The sequence below is a fragment of the Mustelus asterias genome, chromosome 14 (genome assembly GCF_964213995.1).
Source record: "Mustelus asterias chromosome 14, sMusAst1.hap1.1, whole genome shotgun sequence".
Taxonomy (NCBI): domain Eukaryota; kingdom Metazoa; phylum Chordata; class Chondrichthyes; order Carcharhiniformes; family Triakidae; genus Mustelus; species Mustelus asterias.
The window spans coordinates 11,872,810-11,892,769 of record NC_135814.1 but is presented as its reverse complement, the minus strand read 5'-3'; the positions used below and the strand labels follow the sequence as shown (position 1 = coordinate 11,892,769).

General features: G+C 46.1%; 1 protein-coding gene across 1 annotated transcript in view; it reads right to left on the bottom strand.

Annotated features, from left to right (window-relative positions):
• Nucleotides 1–19,960, bottom strand: part of LOC144504122 (contactin-associated protein-like 5) — an 824,359-nt gene that overhangs the window by 27,048 nt on the left and 777,351 nt on the right. Inside the window, exon 26 of the mRNA XM_078229298.1 lies at nucleotides 19,611–19,829. Within this exon, the coding sequence (XP_078085424.1) occupies nucleotides 19,611–19,829 (219 nt within the window). The remainder of the gene's footprint in view (nucleotides 1–19,610; nucleotides 19,830–19,960) is intronic.

Below are 19,960 nucleotides of genomic sequence, written 5' to 3'. Positions count from 1 at the left end.
TTAAACTCCAATAGATTTATTTGGAATCACGAGATTTCGGAGTGGCCCGCTCACCTGATGAAGGAGCAGCGCTCCGAAAGCTCGTGGACTTTAACCTGGTGTTGTGAGACTTCTTAATGTTAAAGTGAGGCCTCATCTGCCCTCCCAGGTGGATGTAAACAATCCCATCACAGAATAGCAGGGGAGATATCCCTGGTGTCCTGACCACCATCTATCAGCATTACAACAACAGATGATGTAATCATTGTCCAATCAATGTTTGTGGGAGCTGGCCATCCACCAATCTCTGACCAAGGGTAACCCTGACTCGAATCGTTGGCTCTATTCTCTCTCCACAGACGCTGCCAGACTTTTGCTGAGATTTTCCAGCATTGTCAGTTTTTGTTGCTGGGTACCAACTGGCTGCCCTGTTTCTCACATTACGACAGTGGTTACACTTCATGGGCTGAATTTTACCGTCCTACCCATCACGGGAATCATAGCAGGTGGGATGGGAACCATGCAAAAGTCCGTTGACCTCGGGTGGGATCTTCCGGCTTTGGGGCGAGCGTGATCGGAAAATCCCGCCCCACAAGTACTGCAGTGGATCTGAAATGCAGAAGATTTGCGAACCTTTCTTTTATTGTTCTCTGTGCCCTCTGAGTTTTAGTACATAACCGTAGATTTTGGTTTGGTATCTATCTATTCGGGGTTGGAAAACTCTTTTTCTATTTCCTTTAAATGCGATCTGGAATTGTTTCCGACTGGGGTAGAAGTCACCTCATCGGAAAGGTAGACAACTCCTACCAATTAACCAGGGCCATTGCAATTTCCTGCACTTGTTTCAATTATCCATGGGAGTGGATGAGAAATTGCCCCTGTTTCCCTCCCACTAATTGGCCTGAGTGTTCTTCAATGTCTCTTCCTTTGGGTCCTCCCTGGGAAATCCCAAGTCTATTTGCTTTGGGTGAAGAATGCACGTATTGTGAAGCACAAGACATCCCAGTTACGTGGGAAAGTCCAGATGGACCAAAGGGTCCGATCCGCCCTGCCATTGTTCAAATGTTTGGAAAGAACCTGATCCAAATCTTGATGACAACCGTTCTAAATTGGGGAATGAAGATGGTTTTAAAGCCAGATTGAGTCCATTCAGTGGGAAGGGGTCAAATTCGCTTGGGTTTCTGACTGGTCTCGGCTAGGAGGTGACTGTTGTATCTGGTGAGGACTTGCTTTGTACAACTGAAGAGGGCAGCAGCACCTGACTGCCTAACCTTTTACACAAACAGTGGACATTCGGCCAAGGAATTCAATAGCTGCAAATTCCCCCCCCAAAATAGCAGGGGAGTTATCCCTGATGTTCTGAGGAATATCTATCTATCAGCATTTCAAAAACAGATTATCTAGTCATTGTCCCATCAGTGTCTGAGGGAGCTAGCTCTCCACCAAGCTCTGACCAAGGGTTTAAAGTTTAGTTTTAAAGTTAAAGTTTACTTATTAGTGTCACAAGTCGGCTTATATCAACACTGCAATGAAGTTACTGTGAAAACCCCCAGTCGCCACACTCCGGTGCCTGTTCGGGTACACTGAGAGAAAATTTAGCACGGCCAGTTCACCTAACCAGCAAGTCTTTCGGACTGTGGGAGGAAACCAGAGCACCCGGAGGAAACCCACGCAGACCCGGGGAGAACGTGCAGTCTCTACGCAGACAGTGACCCAAGCCGGGAATCGAACGCGGGTCCCTGACGCTGTGAGGCAGCAGCGCTAACTGCTGTGCCACCGTGTCACCCTTACCCACCCTCTGTTCTCTCTCCGGAGATGCTGTCAGACCTGCTAATCATTTTCTGCAGGCTTTGAAGAAAAGAGGGGAGAAGCCTGGAATAAACTCATACAACTGATCACTGCATTTGAGTGCTGAAACCCTATCTTATTAATGGTGACAATTCCATGCCTAAATGGGTCACACTCTCACCCCTGCATCAGAAGGCTGTGGGCCCAGGTCCCACTCCAGGGATTTGAACACAGATAAAAACCTAAGATGAAACAAGAGTGCAGCACTCCTCATTGTTACAGTGACAGATGCTGTTGATTGAAAGAGACTTTGAAACGAACCTCTTTCTGTCCTATTTAGAGAAAAGAAAATCCAGCAGCAGTATATTGAAGAGCAGGTTTGACAGCCGCAGTGTCCTGGCTAATCTTTATCTGGCCTTCTCCCTTCAGCAACACTAAAACCGATCATCTGGTCGTCATCACACTTCTGTTTGATATTCATAAAATCCCTACCGTGCAGGAGTCCATTCAGCCCAGCGAGTCTATACCGACTCTTCAACAGAACATCTCACCCAGGCCCTCTCCTCCCGCCCAATCCCTGTAATGCCACACATTTACCATGGTGAATTAATCGACCCGACTCATCCTGGGAATCAAAGGGGCAATTTAACATGGCCAATCCGCCTAACCTGCACATCTTTCTGACTGTGGGAGGAAACTGGAACATCCGGAGTAAACTCACGCAGACACTTGCTGAAAAGTTTTGTAAACTGAGGAGGACAGCACGACTTGACTGGCTAATCTTTTACTGGACCAATGGCCATTTCAGTCAAGGAATTCAATAGCTGCAGATTCCCCTCAAAAAAATAGCAGGGGAGTTATCCCTGCTGTTCTGACCACTATCTATCTATCAGCATTACAAAAACAGATTATCCAGTCAATGTCACATCAGTGTCCGTGGGTCGCTGTCTGTGTGGAGTCTGCATGTTCTCCTCGTGTCTGCGTGGGTTTCCTCCGGGTGCCCCAGTTTCCTCCCACAATTCGAAAGATGTGCTGGTTAGGTGCATTGGCCGTGCTAAATTCTCCCTCTGTGTACCCGAACAGGCGCCGGAGTGTGGCGACTAGGGGATTTTCACAATAACTTCATTGCATTGTTAATGTAAGCCTACGTGTGACATTAATAAATAAATTCCACACAGACGGTCACTCAAGGCTGCAATTGAACCCTGGCATTGTGAGGCAGTAGTGCTAACCACTGTGCCATTGTGCCATTTATGGGAGCTTTCTGTACACAGATTGATTGCATAGTATTTTCAAGTCACAGATCCAACATATTCTTGGATATGAAAAGAATAATTTCTGGGTATGAAAAGAATCAAAGACACGGGGATAGTCTAGGAGGATATAGAATCATAGAATCCCTACAGTGCCAAAGGAGGACATTCGCCCCCATCGAGTCTGCATCGACCACAATCCCACCCAGGCCCTATTCTTGTAACCCCACATATTTACCCCCCTAATTCCCTGACACTGGAGTCAATTTATCATGGCCAATCAACCTAACCTGCACATCGTTGGAGTATGGGAGGAAACCGGAGCACCCGGAGGACACCCACGCAGAAACGGGGAGAATGTGCAAACTCCACACAGTGAGGGACCCGAGGTTGGAATTGAACCTGGTTCTCTGGCACTGTGAGGCAGCAGTGCTAACCACTGTGCCACCATGCCGCCCCAAAGGATATACGAAGGTAGAAGATATCGATCAAAATTTTATTCTTAAGGAGGTGAATGGCTTATTCCTATTCCTATTTCTTTATGTCCTTATGTTTCCTACATTCTGTCAGTGTCTATACTTCAAAGGTAATTCATTTGCTTTATGGTGCTTTTGGACAGTTTGAGCTTGTGCAAAGTGATAGATAAATGCAAGTCCTTAGCCTTCTCGGTGACTGGTTGTGGGATGTGATTGGCAACACACAGCTAAAGTTAAAGTTATTTATTAGTGTCACAAGTAAGCTTAAATCAACACTGCAGTTAAGTTACTATGAAAGTCCCCTAGTCGCCACACTCCGGCTCCTGTTTAGGTACACTGAGGGAGAATTTAGCATGGCCAATGCATCTAACCAGCATGTCCTTCTGACTATCGGAGGAAATCGGAGCATATGGAGGAAACCCACACAGACACAGGGAAAACATGCACACTCCGCGCAGACAGTGACCAAAGCTGGGAATCGAACCCGGGTCCCTGGCGCTGTGAGACAGCAGTGCTAAGCGCTGCGCCATCATACCACCCATGCCACCGTGCTTTTTCAACTCCTTTAAGACATGTTGCTTTGTGGACAAAAATTTGGCAACAAGCCACATAAGGAGATCTATGGGCCAAGAGCTTAATCAAAGAGACAGGAATATTGAAGGAACATTTTGAAGGAAAACAGAATGGGTAGAGACGAGGAGAATGTAGGGATGGAATTTCAAAGTTTTGGGCCGAGAAAACTGAAGAGATTGTCATCAGTGGTGAGCCAAAAGATAAAAGCAGCAATATACAATTTTATTCTGCATCTTAAACTTAAATCATGATTCTTCCATAAATTGTCTGCCAGCAACCAAGTTTCAATATCTTCCTGCAGACATGGAGTGCTGATTGATGAAATTCAGTGTATTTTTTCATAAGCCTCAATTCAATAAGATCATACAACAAGTCTTTCATATGTGGGTATATATATAAATATATATGGAAACGTTTCAGCTAGTAGTGGTGACACAGAATTGCTTACAATAGATTTATCCGGGGTTTGGGTAAAGATAAAGAATGATGTGAAAAGTATAGACTGATGCAAGTTGATGTTCATTTTATCTCGCTGTCACTGGCACCCATTTTGAAAACATTAAACTAACTCTCCAAGCGAGATTTCGAACGCTGAAGGCAAAGGCCACCTCAATTTGCTCAGCTCAATTTTATCCAGAATTGTTCGTGTGTGTGATCGGCAGAACAATGTTCCAGTGGGGAACTTCTCAGGATTCACACGAGGCAAAGTCATTTTTCAATATTTTCCCCAAGAAGGAGACAAGAATTTTTTGGAAGTGGAAAACATCCGCTGGGCCCAAAAGCCTGTCACTTTATTTTAAGTAGATTTCAAACCTACCTCCATCACTTCTCATTCCAGAAACACATCTGACTGATGGCTGGTTCTCACCTTCAGCCTTGAGGCTTAGAACAGAGAACAAAGCACAGTACAGCACAGGAACAATCCCTTCGGCTCTCCAAGCCTGCACCGATCATGATGCCTGCTTAAACTAAAACACTTATCCGTATCCTTCCATTCCCATCCTATTCATGTATTTGCCTGGTTGGCCCTTAAATGCCACTTTCATACCAGCTCCCACCACCTCCCCGGGCAGCGCATTCCAGACATTCACCACCCCTTGTGTAAAAAGCTTGCCTCGCACATCTCCTCTAAACTTTTCCCCATGCACCTTAAACCTATGTCCTCTAGTACTTGACTTTTCTACCGTAGGAAAGAGCATGTGACTGTCCACTCTGTCCATGCCACTCATAATCTTGTAAACCTCTATCAGGTCACCCCTCAACCTCCGACGTTCCAGTAGGACAAACAAAGCTTATCCAACCTCTCCTCATAGCTAATACCCGTCAGACCAGGCACCATGCTGGTAAACCTCTTCTGTACCCTCTCCAAAGCATCCACACCCATCTGGTAGTATGGTAACCAGAATTGTACACAGTATTCTAAATGTGTCCTAACTACAGTTCTGTGCAGCTGCAGCATGACCTGCCAATTTTTATACTCAATGCCCTGACTGATGAAGGCAAGCATGCCGTCTGCCTTCTTGATGACCTTCTCCACTTGCAATGCCACTTTCAATGATCGGTGGACATGCACACCCAGATTTCTCTGCCTATCAATACTCCTAAGGGTTCAACCATTGACTGTATAATCGCTACATGCATCGGATCTTCCAAAATGCATTTCCTCACATGATAAGCTGCTGCAGGGAATCAGCTTTCCGTCACAAATGATCTGCCTCACCTTCATTTTCATTGGTGAAAATCAAATCTTTTTATAGTGGGAGGGCAAACTGCTTGATCAGAACGCTGTTCAAAGGTGAAGGTGAACCAACCCCGCTAATTTTCTATCGCCGCGGGTGGGAGAATCTCGCAGCCGGGCATGTGCAGGATTTGTGCATGCATTCCGACAGTGAGCGTGTCTCCCAGCGCTGGATTTCTGGTGCCATCAGATCCACGCTGGAAACCGGCAGGAAGACAGGTAAGTAATTTTAATATATTTTACAGCTGTTTTTAATGTAATTAGGGACTGAATTCTCCGGCCCCGCTGGCATCACCCATCCCGCCAGAGTGTTTCGCTCCAGTGGGGTTTACAGTAGGTCCCCTATTTTCAGGGAACTAGCGGGACAACCCCACTGGAGTGAAGGGGGGGGCAATCAGGACCCCCCCAGATGGTCGGGTGCTGGGGGGGTGGTGCCCTCAGGGCATTGGTACCCTGGCTGTGCCCAGCCTGCACCAACTGAAAAACAACAACCGTGATTTATACACGTTTTCCTGCCAATTCAGCACTTAGAACTTTTTTGGGAGAATCGCCCCCAACATCTTATAACAATATGGTTGACTCTCAACTGCCTTCAGTTTACAGACAAATACTGGCCTTGCTTGTGGTGCCCACATCCGATGAAGGAACAAGGGGAAAAACACAATAACCATTTATAATTATCTAGCACTTTTAATATAACAAAATATCCAAGGCAATTTACAGTAACATTATTAAAGAAAATATGGCACTGATATTAGGTCAAATGATAAAAAGTTTGTCCACAGAAATGGATTTTAAGGAATGTATTAAAAGAGTAATCCGAGACTATATGTTGAGAGATGTAATTATTTTTAATGTTTTTGGAGTCTTTTGTGTGTTTCTGTGAAGCAAGTTTGCGGGTCTATCTGTGTGTGAACATAGAAATTTGGAGCAGAAGTAGGTAAATTCAGCCCTTCGAGCCTGCTCCGCCATTCAATCAGATCATGGCTGATCTCTCCCTGGTCTCAAATCCACCTCACCACCCATTCCCCATATCCTCTTATCCCTTTTTTTAGTAAAAATATACCTATCTCTTTCTTGAAACCATTCAACCATTCAGACTTCACCGCACTCCGGGGCAGCGAGTTCCACAAATTCACCATCCTCTGCGAGAAGTAGTTCCTCCTCATCTCAGTTTTAAATCTACTGCCTCACAACCTATACCTGTGACCTCTTAGAACATAAGAACATAAGAAATAGGAGCAGGAGTAGGCCATCTAGCCCCTCGAGCCTGCCCCGCCATTCAATAAGATCATGGCTGATCTTGTTCTGGATTGCCCCATACGAGGAAACATTTGGTGTACATTTGCTTTATCAATTCCTTTTAAAATTTTATATACTTCGATCAGATTCCCTCTCATCCTTCCAAACTCCAGCGAGTACAAGCCCAAACTGTTTAATCTCTCCTCATACGTCAACCCTTTCATCCCCGGAATCAATCTGGTGAACATAAGAACATAAGAAATAGGAGCAGGAGTAGGCCATCTAGCCCCTCGTGCCTGCCCCGCCATTCAATAAGATCATGGCTGATCTGAAGTGGATCAGTTCCACTTACCCGCCTGATCCCTATAACCCCTAATTCCCTTATCGATCAGGAATCCATCTATCCGTGATTTAAACATATTCAATGAGGTAGCCGCCACCACTTCAGTGGGCAGAGAATTCCAGAGATTCACCACCCTCTGAGAGAAGAAGTTTCTCCTCAACTCTGTCCTAAACTGACCCCCCTTTATTTTGAGGCTGTGCCCTCTAGTTCTAGTTTCCTTTCTAAGTGGAAAGAATCTCTCCATCTCTACCCTATCCAGCCCCTTCATTATCTTATAGGTCTCTATAAGATCCCCCCTCAGCCTTCTAAATTCCAACGAATACAAATACAAATACAAACCTCCTCTGAACTGCCTCCAATGCCACTATAGTGAAAATAATTGAATTAAGCCGGGGACTGATTGGTAAAGTTTGAGACATGAAAGGAGAATTGATGTTAAAGGCACACATTTGAAGTCATTATGGCCAAATGAATTTTGTGTAAGTAAACAAAGAATGGGCAGAAATTTGCATCAGGAGATAAGAAAGAGTTTGGATTTTCAGATGTTAAATTTCAAAGGGGAGTGTAATGTTTCACAACTTGGAAAAGATTATAAATAAGGAAAGGTTATTAAATTTTATTTGACCCACAAGTGGGGACAATGGGGAGAACATGAAAGATTTTATGCTTTGGGAAGGTTAACTTCAAAGAAGTGCTCAGGACAATGGGATCAAAGGTGAAAGAGAAAAAAGAATATTTAAGGAGAGATGTTGAGATGTGTTGGGTGGTGGTTATGCGAGACCTTATGGGATACAGCTTAGTGTGGGGAAACGGGCTGTGAAGAGGGATAGTCTGAAACAGTCTTTCCATCTAAATAGAAAAGTTCCTGTTTTTCAGAAAGCAAAATTTTGTATTGAAGTCTCTTGAATTTCCACAGCAGACAGGAAGTGAGTTTGAGAAGTCCTATGATATACCATTTCTACAGCAGGTTTGTCTTTTGGTAATATTACTGGAATTTTGTAGATAACATCTTTAAAAAGTGTTGCCTAAAGAGAGTGTTTAACCTGTGTGTCCAACCGAGTGAGATTCTTTTGAAGAATGTTCTGTGAAGCAAAGTTTAACTGTGTGATAGTAAGTTTGTGTGAAATCCTAGAAACCCTACAGTGCAGAAGGAGGCCATTCGGCCCATCGAGTCTGCACCGACCACAATCCCACCCAGGCCCTACCCCCACATATTTACCCACTAATCCCTCTAACCTACACATCCCAGGACTCTAAGGGACAATTTTTAACCTGGCCAATCAACCTAATCCGCACATCTTTGGACTGTGGGAGGAAACTGGAGCACCCGGAGGAAACCCACGCAGACACGAGGAGAATGTGCAAACTCCACACAGACAGTGACCCGAGCCGGGAATCGAACCCGGGACCCTGGAGCTGTGAAGCAGCAGTGCTAACCACTGTGCTACCGTGCCGCCCATGTGTTTAAGTTTTTTGTTGAGTCATAGAATCCCTACAGTATTGAAAGAGGCCATTTAGCCCATCTAGTCTGCACCTACTCTCTGACAGAGTATCCTACACAGGACCTCTCACCTACCCTATCCTTGCAACTTTTTAAAACATTTACCATGGTTAATCCATCTAATCTACATATCTTGGGACACTAAAGAACAATTTAGCATGGCCAATCCACCTAACCCACACATCTTTGGAGTGTGGGAGGAAACCAGAGCACCCGGAGGAAACTCACGCAGACACGGGGAGAATGTGCAAACTCCACACAGACAGTCACCCAAGGCTGGAATTGTACCCAGGTCCCTGCTGTTGTGAGGCAGCCATGTAATCCACATTTATCAATAAATGTTTCAATTAACATCCATTGGACCATAACAGTGGAGAGATGAAGGGGTGTAGTAAGGGAATTCCAGTGCTTGGGGCCTAGGCAACTGAAGGTGTGGCCCTCATGAGTGCAGAATTAGCTGGGCACAGAGGAGAGGAGATTTAAGAGATAGGGGAGGGGTGAGGCCAAGTAGAGGTTTGAAAACAAGGAGAACAATTTTAAAATAAAGATGTTGCTTGCCCAGGAGCCAATGTAGGTCAGTGAGCTCAGCGGTGATAGGGAAAAGGGAGATGGTGTGAGTTATAGAATCCCTACAGTGCAGAAGGAGGCCATTCGGCCCATTAAGTTAAGGCACGGGTAGCAGAATTTTGGAAGATCTTAAGTTTACAGAGTGTGGGGTGTGGGAAACCAACCATGAGTGCATGGGAATAGTTGCGTCTTGAGGTAATGACGATATAATTGAAGGTTTTAGCAGCCGATGAGTTGAGACTGGGGCAGAGTCAGGCAATGTTACAGAGGTGGAATTAGGCAGTCTTAGCGATGACATGAAATCTGAAATTGATATCGGGGTCAAATGTGACACCAAAGTTGTGAAGATGACAGATGCAGAATGGGCGGCATGGTGGCACAGTGGTTAGCACTGCTGCCTCACAGCGCCAGGGACCTGGGTTCGATTCCTGGCTTGGGTGACTGAGCAGAGTTTGCATGTTCTCTCCGAGTCTTCGTGGGATTATTCAGGGTGCTCCGGTTTCCTCTCACAGTCTGAAAGATGTGCTGGTTAGGTGCATTGGCCATGCTAAATTCTCCCTCAGTGCACTCGAACAGACGTCGGAGTGTGGCAATAGGGGATTTCCACAGTAACTTCATTGCCGTGTTAATGTAAGCCTACTTGTGATACTAATAAATAAAATAAATAAATCGACGTAGGGCAGAACATTCCACTCTGTGCACAGAGTGCTGGCTGAGATGAGAAAACCAGCGTGTAGCTCTCCAGATACACAGCCGGGTTTTCTCTCCAGATACTATAGCACTCTGTGCACAGACAATTAGGGGATTTGGAGAAAACATGGGCATGTGGAGATAGGTTGCAGATCAGCCATGATCAAATTGATTGACAGAGCAGGCTCGAGGTACTGGATGGGCTAATGCTGCTTCTGTGTTACTATGAGTACAAACAGTGACATGGAAACAAAATGTCACAAAAATCAAAAAGCGAGATGTTCCCCAGTGTGAATTCATTTTCCGATTTTCCCTGTCTCTCTCGCTGGTGACGTAAGGGTTAAATACATTTGAATAAATTTCAGTATAATCATAGAATCCTAGAATCCCTACAGTGCAGAAGGAGGCTATTTGGCCCATCAAGTCTGCACCGACCACAATCCCACCCAGGCCCTGTCCCTGTAACCCCACATATTTACCCTGCCAGTCCCCCTGACACTAAGGAGCAATTTAGCGGGCATCCCTGCCATATGGTACCCCATATTTTGAAAATCTGGGGGCATGGTCCACACCATCACTGAGCCATGAAGGGTCTTAACAGAGCTCGCAAAACCAGTTTCACAGAGATGGGGACGTCCTTTTTAAAGGGTGCCCCAATCTGCACTAAGAAAATACTTCCCTATGTCCCCCCCTCCACACCAACAAATACAGCAAACTCCCCCAGTGGAGCTCCCCCGAGGACCCACCTCTGGACCCATCCCACTGATCCATAGTTGTACCACCTCCGCTCTGCCAGGGGGCACTGTCAGGGGCTGGTGTAAGCATGTGCCTCCCCCCCCTACCCCAGTGGTTATCCTTATCTTTGCCCTCCCCCGTCCTCGGCAGATTCCTTTGACTGCTTCACATTTTCCATAGAATCGTAGAATCCCTACAGTGCAGAAGGAGGCCATTCGGCCCATCGAGTCTGCACTGACCACAATCTCACACAGGCCCTATTCCCGTCATCCCACATATTTACTCTGCTAATCCCCTTGGCACTAAGGGGCAATTTAGCATGGCCAATCAACCTAACCTGCACAACTTTGGACTGTGGGAGGAAACCGGAGCACCCGGAGGAAACCCACGCAGACACGAGGAGAACTGTGCAAACTCCACACAGACAATGACCTGAGGCTGGAATTGAACCTGGGTCCCTGGCGCTGTGAGGCAGCAGTGCTAACCGCTGTGCCATCGTCCCGGCCCTGTGTCACCATCCCGCTAAAGCTGTTGTGAACCTTGTCGACGTCGTGTCGGCAAGGAGGGATTTTCTATATGTCGGGGGGAGCATATAGCAGGGAAGCTCGCTAATTATATCAAAATTTATTACATCGTCCAGCTAGGGAGACAGGGAAAATTGGAAAATGAGAACTCGCCAGGGAGGATCGTATTTTCCGATTCTTGCAAGATATTTTCCCCATGTCGCTGTTTGCACTCAGGGTGAACGTGGGTGCAAAATCGCTCTCATTTTAATGTGGAATAGGATTCGACCATCCAGTACCTCAAGCACATTCTCCCAGCTAATTAGATCATGGCTGATCTGCAACCTTTCGCCTCATGCCCAACTTTTCCCCAAACCCCTCAGAGCCCGCCAGCAACAAAAGATCTAGCAAACCCCGATTAAAAAATGAACAGCTGATCCAGCGTCAACTGCTGCAGAAGATAATTCCAAACTTCTGCCATTCTTTGCGAGATCTATAGGTTGAAGAAAAATCTAAAAACTAAACCCAGAAAATGAGGGAATCGAACTCTGCTTGTCTGGATATTATGATGTGGAGATCTAGTGGCGTTTGCTACCAAATAAACCTGTTGGACTTTAACCTGGTGTTGTTAGATTCCTTAATGTGTCTGGATATTTACTGTCCGGTTATCAGGGATGTCATGATGTGGGGATGCCGGCGTTGGACTGGGGTGAACACAGTAAGAGTTTTAACAACACCAGGTTAAAGTCCAACAGGTTTATTTGGTAGCAAACACCATTAGCTTTCAGAGCGCTGCTCCTTCGTCAGATGTCAGATGCTCCTTCGCTCCATCTGACGAAGGAGCAGCGCTCCGAAAGCTAATGGTGTTTGCTACCAAATAAACCTGTTGGACTTTAACCTGGTGTTGTTAAACTTCTTACTGTATCAGGGATGTGGCAGGGTTAGGTTATTGCATAGTGCCATCTGTTGGTAGCCAGGGGAAGGAACAGCAACCAGCCTGCTCTGCGACGGTAAAGCCCAGAGCTAATCATTCAGTTCATGCAGTTTGGAATGAGCCATCATTAAGGCAAATGATTTATCATGGGAAAAAATGTAAAACGTGCTGGGCTGTTGCAGCAGAAGTCAGGAAATTACATGTTTCACAGCTGACCCTATTACACCAAGCCTTTCTAAACGAGAAAGAGTGCAGAAAAGATTTACTCGGATGCTGCCAGGCCTTGATGCTTTGAGTTATAAGGAGAGGCTGGATAGACGGGGACTTTTTTCCCTAGAGCGTAGGAGGCTGAGGGGTGATCTTATAGAGGTCTATAAAATAATGAGGGGATAGATCAGCTAGATAGATGACATCTTTTCCCAAAGGTAGAGGAGTCTAAAACTAGAGGGCAGAGGTTTAAGGTGAGAGGGGAGAGATACAAAAGTGTCCAGAGGGGCAATTTTTTCACACAGAGGGTGGTGAGTGTCTGGAACAAGCTGCCAGAGGTAGTAATAGAGGTGGGCACAATTTTATCTTTTAAAAAGCACTTAGACAGTTACATGGGTAAGATGGGTATAGAGGGATATGGGCCAAAGGCAGGTAATTGGGACTAGCTTAGTGGATAAAAAAAAGGACGGCATGGACAAGTTGGGCCGAAGGGCCTGTTTCCATGCTGTAAACCTCTATGACTTGATTCTACTGTGGATGAGAGAAATGGAACATGGCGCAAAACAACTTTACCAGCCAGAGTTAAGCTAGGGGGTAAGGGCTTAAGTGGGGATTAACTAAGGACCTGATGCTCATGTTATAATTTCACAGGTCTGGTGGGCTGTGAGCAGTCAAAGCTGCAGGCAACAAGCAACAAGAAAGCAGAAAATGTAAATAAAAAGAAATAATTTCACGTATACAGCACCTCTCATGATCACAGGGTATTAGCAAAGGGCGTTACAGCCAGAGAGGTACCACTGAAGTGCTATCACTATTGTTATGGAGGAGAGATGGTGGCAAAGTGGTAATGCCGCTGGATTAATAATGTGGAGGCTAAAGCACCAGAGAACATGGGTTTAAATCCCACTGTGGCTGCTGGTGGAATTTCAATTCAATTAATAAATGTGGAATATAAAGCTGGTCTCAGTGAACGTAAAATAATAACTGAAGAAACCCCATCTGGTTCACTCATATCCTTTAGGGAAGGAAATCTGCTGTCCTTACATGATCTGACCTACATGTAACTCCAGACCCATAGCAATATGACTAACTCTTAGATGGCCGAGCGAGACACTCAGTTCAAGGGCTATTAGACATGGGCAACAAATGATGCCCATATCCCATGAAAGAATACAAGGAAACAGGGGAGGTGATGGCCTAGTGGTATTATCACTAGACTATTAATCCAGAAACTCAGCTAATGTCCCGGGACCCAGTTTCAAATCCCACGAAAGCAGATGGTGAAATTAGAATTTTTTTAAAACTGGAATTAAAAATCTACTGATGACCATGAAACCATTGTTGATTGTCGGAAAAACCCTTCTGGTTCACTAATGTCCTTTAGAGAAGGAAATCTGTCATCCTTACCTGGTCTGGCCTACATGTGACTCCAGAACCACAGCAAGGTGGCTGACTCTCAATTGCCCTCTAAGGGCAACTAGGGATGGGTAATGAATGCTGGCCAGCCAGCGATGCCTATGTCCCAGTAAGAAGTCTCACAACACCAGGTTAAAGTCCAACAGGTTTATGTGGAATCACGAGCTTTCGGAATGCTGCTCCTTCCTCAGGTGAGTGCAGTGCTCCAAAAGCTTGTAATTCCAAATAAACTTGTTGGACTTTAACCTGGTGTTGTGAGACTTCTTAGTGTGCCCACCTCAGCCCAACCCAGTCCAACGCCCCATCTCCACATCATGGCTACCTATGTCCCAGGAATTAATTTAAAAAAACACCCACTACCCCCGTGGTTATCCAGGCAGCAACGATACCCTATATATTGGCTTGTAGCACCAGAACAGGCCCTTTGGCACACGATGTTGTGCCGAACATGACGCCAAATTAAACTAGTCCGTTTTGCCTGCCCTTGGTCCATGTTCCTCTATTCCTTGCATATTCTTTTGCTTATCTAAAAGCCCCTTAAATGCCCCTATCGTATCTGCCTGCACCACCACCCCTGACAGCGTGTTCCAGATACCTACCACTCTGTGTAAATAACTTGCCCATCACATCTCCTTTGAACTTTCCCCCTCTCACCTGAACAGCATGCCCCCGAGTATTAGACATTTCAATTCTGGGAGAAAGACTCTGACTGACCTTCACTCTCACCTCTAACTACAAGTGAAAAGGATTCAGTGGCCACCCAGTCAACTGCCTCTGGTTCTCCTCCCCCTCCCCCCACACCACCCCCACCCCACCACTTTCTCTTCCCAATCAATCCAAATCTTCCTCTGTACTCCCTTCCTAATCGTGAATCCTCATCTCACTCCAACTTCGCCACCAATTCCCACAAGCTTATTTTCTCCATGTGATTAATTTGCTGGTTTCGTTCTCACTAAATTTTCAAGCACCCGATTTCTTTTCCTGGTCATCAATTCAGAGAATCACAGAATCCATGGCACGGACAAACCCTTTGGCCCAAACTGGTCCATGCCGACCAAAAAAGCCCATCTAAGCTAACTCCATTTGCCTGCATTTGGCCCATATCGCCCTAAACCATTCCTATTCATCTATCTGTCCAAATGCCTTTTTAAAAGTTGTCAATGGCCCTGACTCAACCACTTCTTCCGCCAGCTCATTCCACAATTAGCTGGTGCTGTAACTTGTCACTCTCCATTTTTCCAAGTGCTGTCACCGCCCTAAAGAGAAATGAAACATCCTCCATATCCCTCTCTCTGCGCAAACTACTGCTGGGGCTCCAACCTCACATATTCCTCTCCAAGATCTGTTTTGTGCTTCTAAAATGTCATTAGAAAAATAGGAAGAACATGCTAGAACTCTCAGGGCGGGATTTTCCAGCCGCGCTCGCCCCAAGACCGGAAAATCCCACCCGAGGTCAATGGACCTTTGCATGGTCCTGTCCCGCCGGCTATGATTCCTGTGGCAGGCGGGACTGGAAAAATTCCGCTCTCACAATTAACAATTTGCCACATGCCCTCTGCCTTAGCATCAAAAACATATTGGGGCCAACTTTCTGTGGAGGGGGTGGGGGGTGGGGGGTGGGGAGGGGCGGGTGGTCAACTTGTCCTCTCCTGACAATGGAGAAAACTCTGGAGGAACAGTATAACTGGCTGGTTTCCAAGACCACGAGAACTTCTTGGTGTTAATTTTGAGGCACAGCATTATAGTTAATGTGTTATTGATTTATAATGTCTCCAAGATTTATTTTTACTTGTTTGGCATATGACGTTAGTACCAGTGACGTAAAGCAATCTTGTGCCTTTACTTTCAAATTCATATTTTTGATGAATTGTGACACTTGCTAAGCTGCAAGATGGATGTGGAATTTGTTTCGCAACACGCTAAGTCATCCATAATAAGACAAAAGCAAAATATTGTGGATGCTGGAAATTGTAAATGTAAAACAAAATGTAAAAATCTAGAACTGTGGGCCCACTGTTTAAAAATAAGGGGTCCATAGAATCCATACAATGTAGAAGGAGGCCATTCGGCCCACTGAGTCTGCACCGACTCTCCAAAAGAGTATCTTACCCAGGCCTCCCCGCCCTATCCCTGCAGCCCCACATATTTACCATGGCTAATCCATCTGACCTAAACATCTTCGGACATTCAGGGGCAATTTAGCATGACCAATCCACCTAACCTGCACATCTTTGGACTGTGGGAGGAATCTGGAGCACCCGGAGGAAACCCACGCAGATATGGGGAGAACGTGCAAACACCACACAGACAGTCACCCGAGGCTGGAAGTGAACCCGGGTCCCTGGCGCTGTGAGGCAGCAGTGCTAACCACTGTGCCACCCCTCATTTAAAACAGAGATGTTTTCTCTCAGAGGGTGATGCGTCTCTAAAACTCTCTTCCTCAAAAGGCAGAGGAAAGAGAGGGCCTGATTCTCCGACCTCGCCCGCGGCTGGGATTCTCCCATCCTGCTGCAGTGAATGGAGGTCTGGCAGAGCGCCAAGTTTTCCATTCTCACGGGCAGTGGCGTCAGGGCATGAACGGTCAGAGAATTCCAACTGGAGTCTTTGAATAGTCTTAAGGCAGAGCAGAGATGGATTCTTGGTTAACAAGGGGGTGGAAGGTTAACATGAGGGTGAAATGTTAACAAGGGGGTGAAAGGTCATCGGGGCAGGCAGGAATGTGGGGTTGGAGTTACAATCAGATCAGCCATGATCTGATTCAATGGTGGAGCAGGCTGAGGGACCGTGGCCGACTCCCGCTCCAAATTCGTATGTGAAAAGAAAAGCACAAAATACTGGACACTATCATCAAGTCAGGGAAGGGTGAGAGGTGTGAGGCAAAAAGTTTTGAGTGTGATAGAAGCAGGAACCAAGTTGTCACAAAAGAAGCCAATTCCACTTGAAAGGTTTTACAGTGAAAGGGCAGCACGGTGGCACAGTGGTTAGCACTGCTGTGTCACGGCACCAGGGACCCGGGTTCGATTCCCGGCTTGGATCACTGTCTGTGTGGAGTTCGCACGTTCTCCTCGTGTCATGGGTTTCCCCCGAGTGCTCTGGTTTTCTCCCACAGTCCAAAAGACGTGCTGGTTAGGTGCATTGGCCGTTGCTAAATTCTCCCTCAGTCTACCCGAACAGGCGCCGGAGTGTAGCCAATCGGAGATTTTCACAGTAACTTCATTGCAGTGTTAATGCAAGCCGACTTGTGACATTAATAAATAAACTTGGTACACTCGGCTTAAACCCCAGCTTTAAAAGTGGACCCTTTAATTCAGAGTGACGCACCATCACTGACATAGGGTAACCCCACAATTTGTCTGACAAGTCTGAATTTCTTGCGTATGGTTGTTGCTCAGTGATTGGCAGTTTTGGTTACTGGAAGTGGCCTTGGAATGGGGCCTTAAACCAGGTTGTATTTCAACCAGAACCCTGGCAACCCCCATGGATCAAAGGCTCTCATCTCACCAGCCTGAACAGGATGTGAAACAAGAACTCAGATGTGAGAGGCGACTTGTTCCAATTCGCCGCAAGATGGTATTACATTTTTATATAATTAAGCATCTGGGGAGTATAGTACGTCAAGTAGTGGTGAAGTGTCTCGGAGCAAAATATGTCAAGTTTAGATTTCAGCGTTGAGCTTCCTAATTGGGTGAATGCTATTGTTTGATGAGCTGCTTTCAGCAAGGATACAGCGTAGTGGATGGCTGCTTCATGTCAAGGTACAGATGCACCCCACAGGAACATGCACCCATTAATGACAATTCACGGCCTGTGGCACCTATGAAGATTTCTCTAGTACACACACTCAGATACCGGAAAGATCTCGATAAATACCATCAAGAAAAACATGTCTCTCTGTCCATTTCTGACACTTGCATGGCACACTCATAAAACACAAGAGGCCATTTAACCAATTCACTGCCTACGCTGGTCTTTGAATCCATAGAATCCTTACAGTGCAGAAGGAGGCCATTCGACCCATTGAATCTGCGCTGACTCTCTTACAGAGCATATTATCCAGACCCACCCGTAACCCCACCCACTTGCCATGGCCACATCTTGGCACACTGAAGGGGCAACTTAGCATGGCCAATCCACCGAACCTGCGCATCTTTGGACTGTAGGAGGAAACTGAAGCACCTGAAGGAAACCCACGCAGACACGGGGGGAATACTGTAAACCCCACACAGACAGTCACCCAAGGCTGGAACTGAATCAGCGTCCCTGTGAGGCAGTAGTGCTAACCAATGTGCCACTATGCTGCCCTGGCTTTACCCTTCTCCACAAGTGGAAACCCCCTCTCTGCATCCCTCAGAATCTTGTACCAGTTTAAAGATCCTCTTTTCAGTCCTCTCTCAGCCCCCTCCTTTTAAAGAAAAAAGTAGAGTCAGTCTTCCCTGATGGGTGTGACCTCTGATTTCTAACATCATTTTTGTACACTATTTTTGTAGCTTTTCAAGTGCTTCTGTACCCTTTTTATAACTGGGTGATTCGAATAAGCACTCACTTTACACAAATTTAAAAGTTCCCCTGACACTAAGGGGCAATTTAGCATGGCCAATCCACCTAACCTGCACATCTTTGGACAGTGGGAGGAAACCGGAGCACCCGGAGGAAACCCACGCAGACACGGGGAGAACATGCAGACTCCACACAGACAGTGACCCGAGCCGGGAATCAAACCCGGGTCCCTGGCATTGTATGGATTCTATGATTCTAAGAGGCCCTCAACAGCCACAGAGAAACCAAACAGGGAATTCAGAAGAAACTTCTTTACCTGGAGATAGGTGAGAATGTGGAATTTATGACCATAGAGAGTGTGGTTGCAGGCAAATAACATGGATTGCAATTAAAGGGAAGCGATGGCCTAGTGGTATTATCACTGCACTATTAATCCAGAAACTCAGCTAATGTTCTGGGGACCCGGGTTCGAATCCCGCCACAGCAGATAGTGGAATTTGAATTCAATAAAAAAAAATCTGGAATTAGCAACCCACTGATGACCATGAAACCATTATCGATTGTCCGAACAACCCATCTGGTTCACTAATGTCCTTTAGGGAAGGAAATCTGCCGTCCTTACCTGGTCTGGCCTACATGTGACTCCAGAGCCACAGCAATGTGGTTGACTCTCAACTGCCCTCCAAGGGCAGCTAGGGATGGGCAATAAATGCTGGCCAGACGGCGATGCCCATGTTCCACAAATGAATTTTTAAAAAGACAGGCGTGTGAAGGAGAAAGCAATAACAGGGTTACGCAGAATCATAGAAACCCTACAGTACAGAAAGAGGCCATTCGGCCCATCAAGTCTGCACCGACCACAATCCCACTCAGGTCCTACCCCCATATCCCTGCATAATTTACCCACTAATCCCTCTAACCTACGCTCCTCAGGACACCAAGGGGCAATTTTAGCATGGCCAATCAACCTGACCCGCACATCTTTGGGCTGATGAGGAAAGATGTTTAATTGAGGACTGAGGACTGATGAGGAAGGATGTTTAATTGAAGCATAAATGCTGGAATGGGCAGGTTGAGCTGAATGGCCTGTTCCTGTGCTGTAAATTCTATGTAATTCAGGTGAAGACATTTAAAACGAGATGGTGATGTGAGATAAAAAGGGAATTACCTGCTCGTGGATGAGTTGTCGTGATTGCCCTCGAGCCAGCCGATCCTGAAATGCCACACTTGGACTCCGCCAAATGACCCCTGACAGTGACCGGTGCGGTGCTGGGATGGCGTAGGGCAGCCTTCAATGGCGCAATCCCATTAAACTGGACAATCGACAGACAGCCGATGAATCCCCAAGCGTTGGCCTTCAGAAGCTCCTCGTCCAACCCTCTGCTGTCTGCAGTTCAAACAAAGTGGCACAGGATTAATTAATTCCAATGCAGTTAAAATCCCGACCCTGGCTGGGAATAAAATCCGTTCAACATAATTAATCTCTGTAATATAAACATTGCTTGCAGTAATTAATCC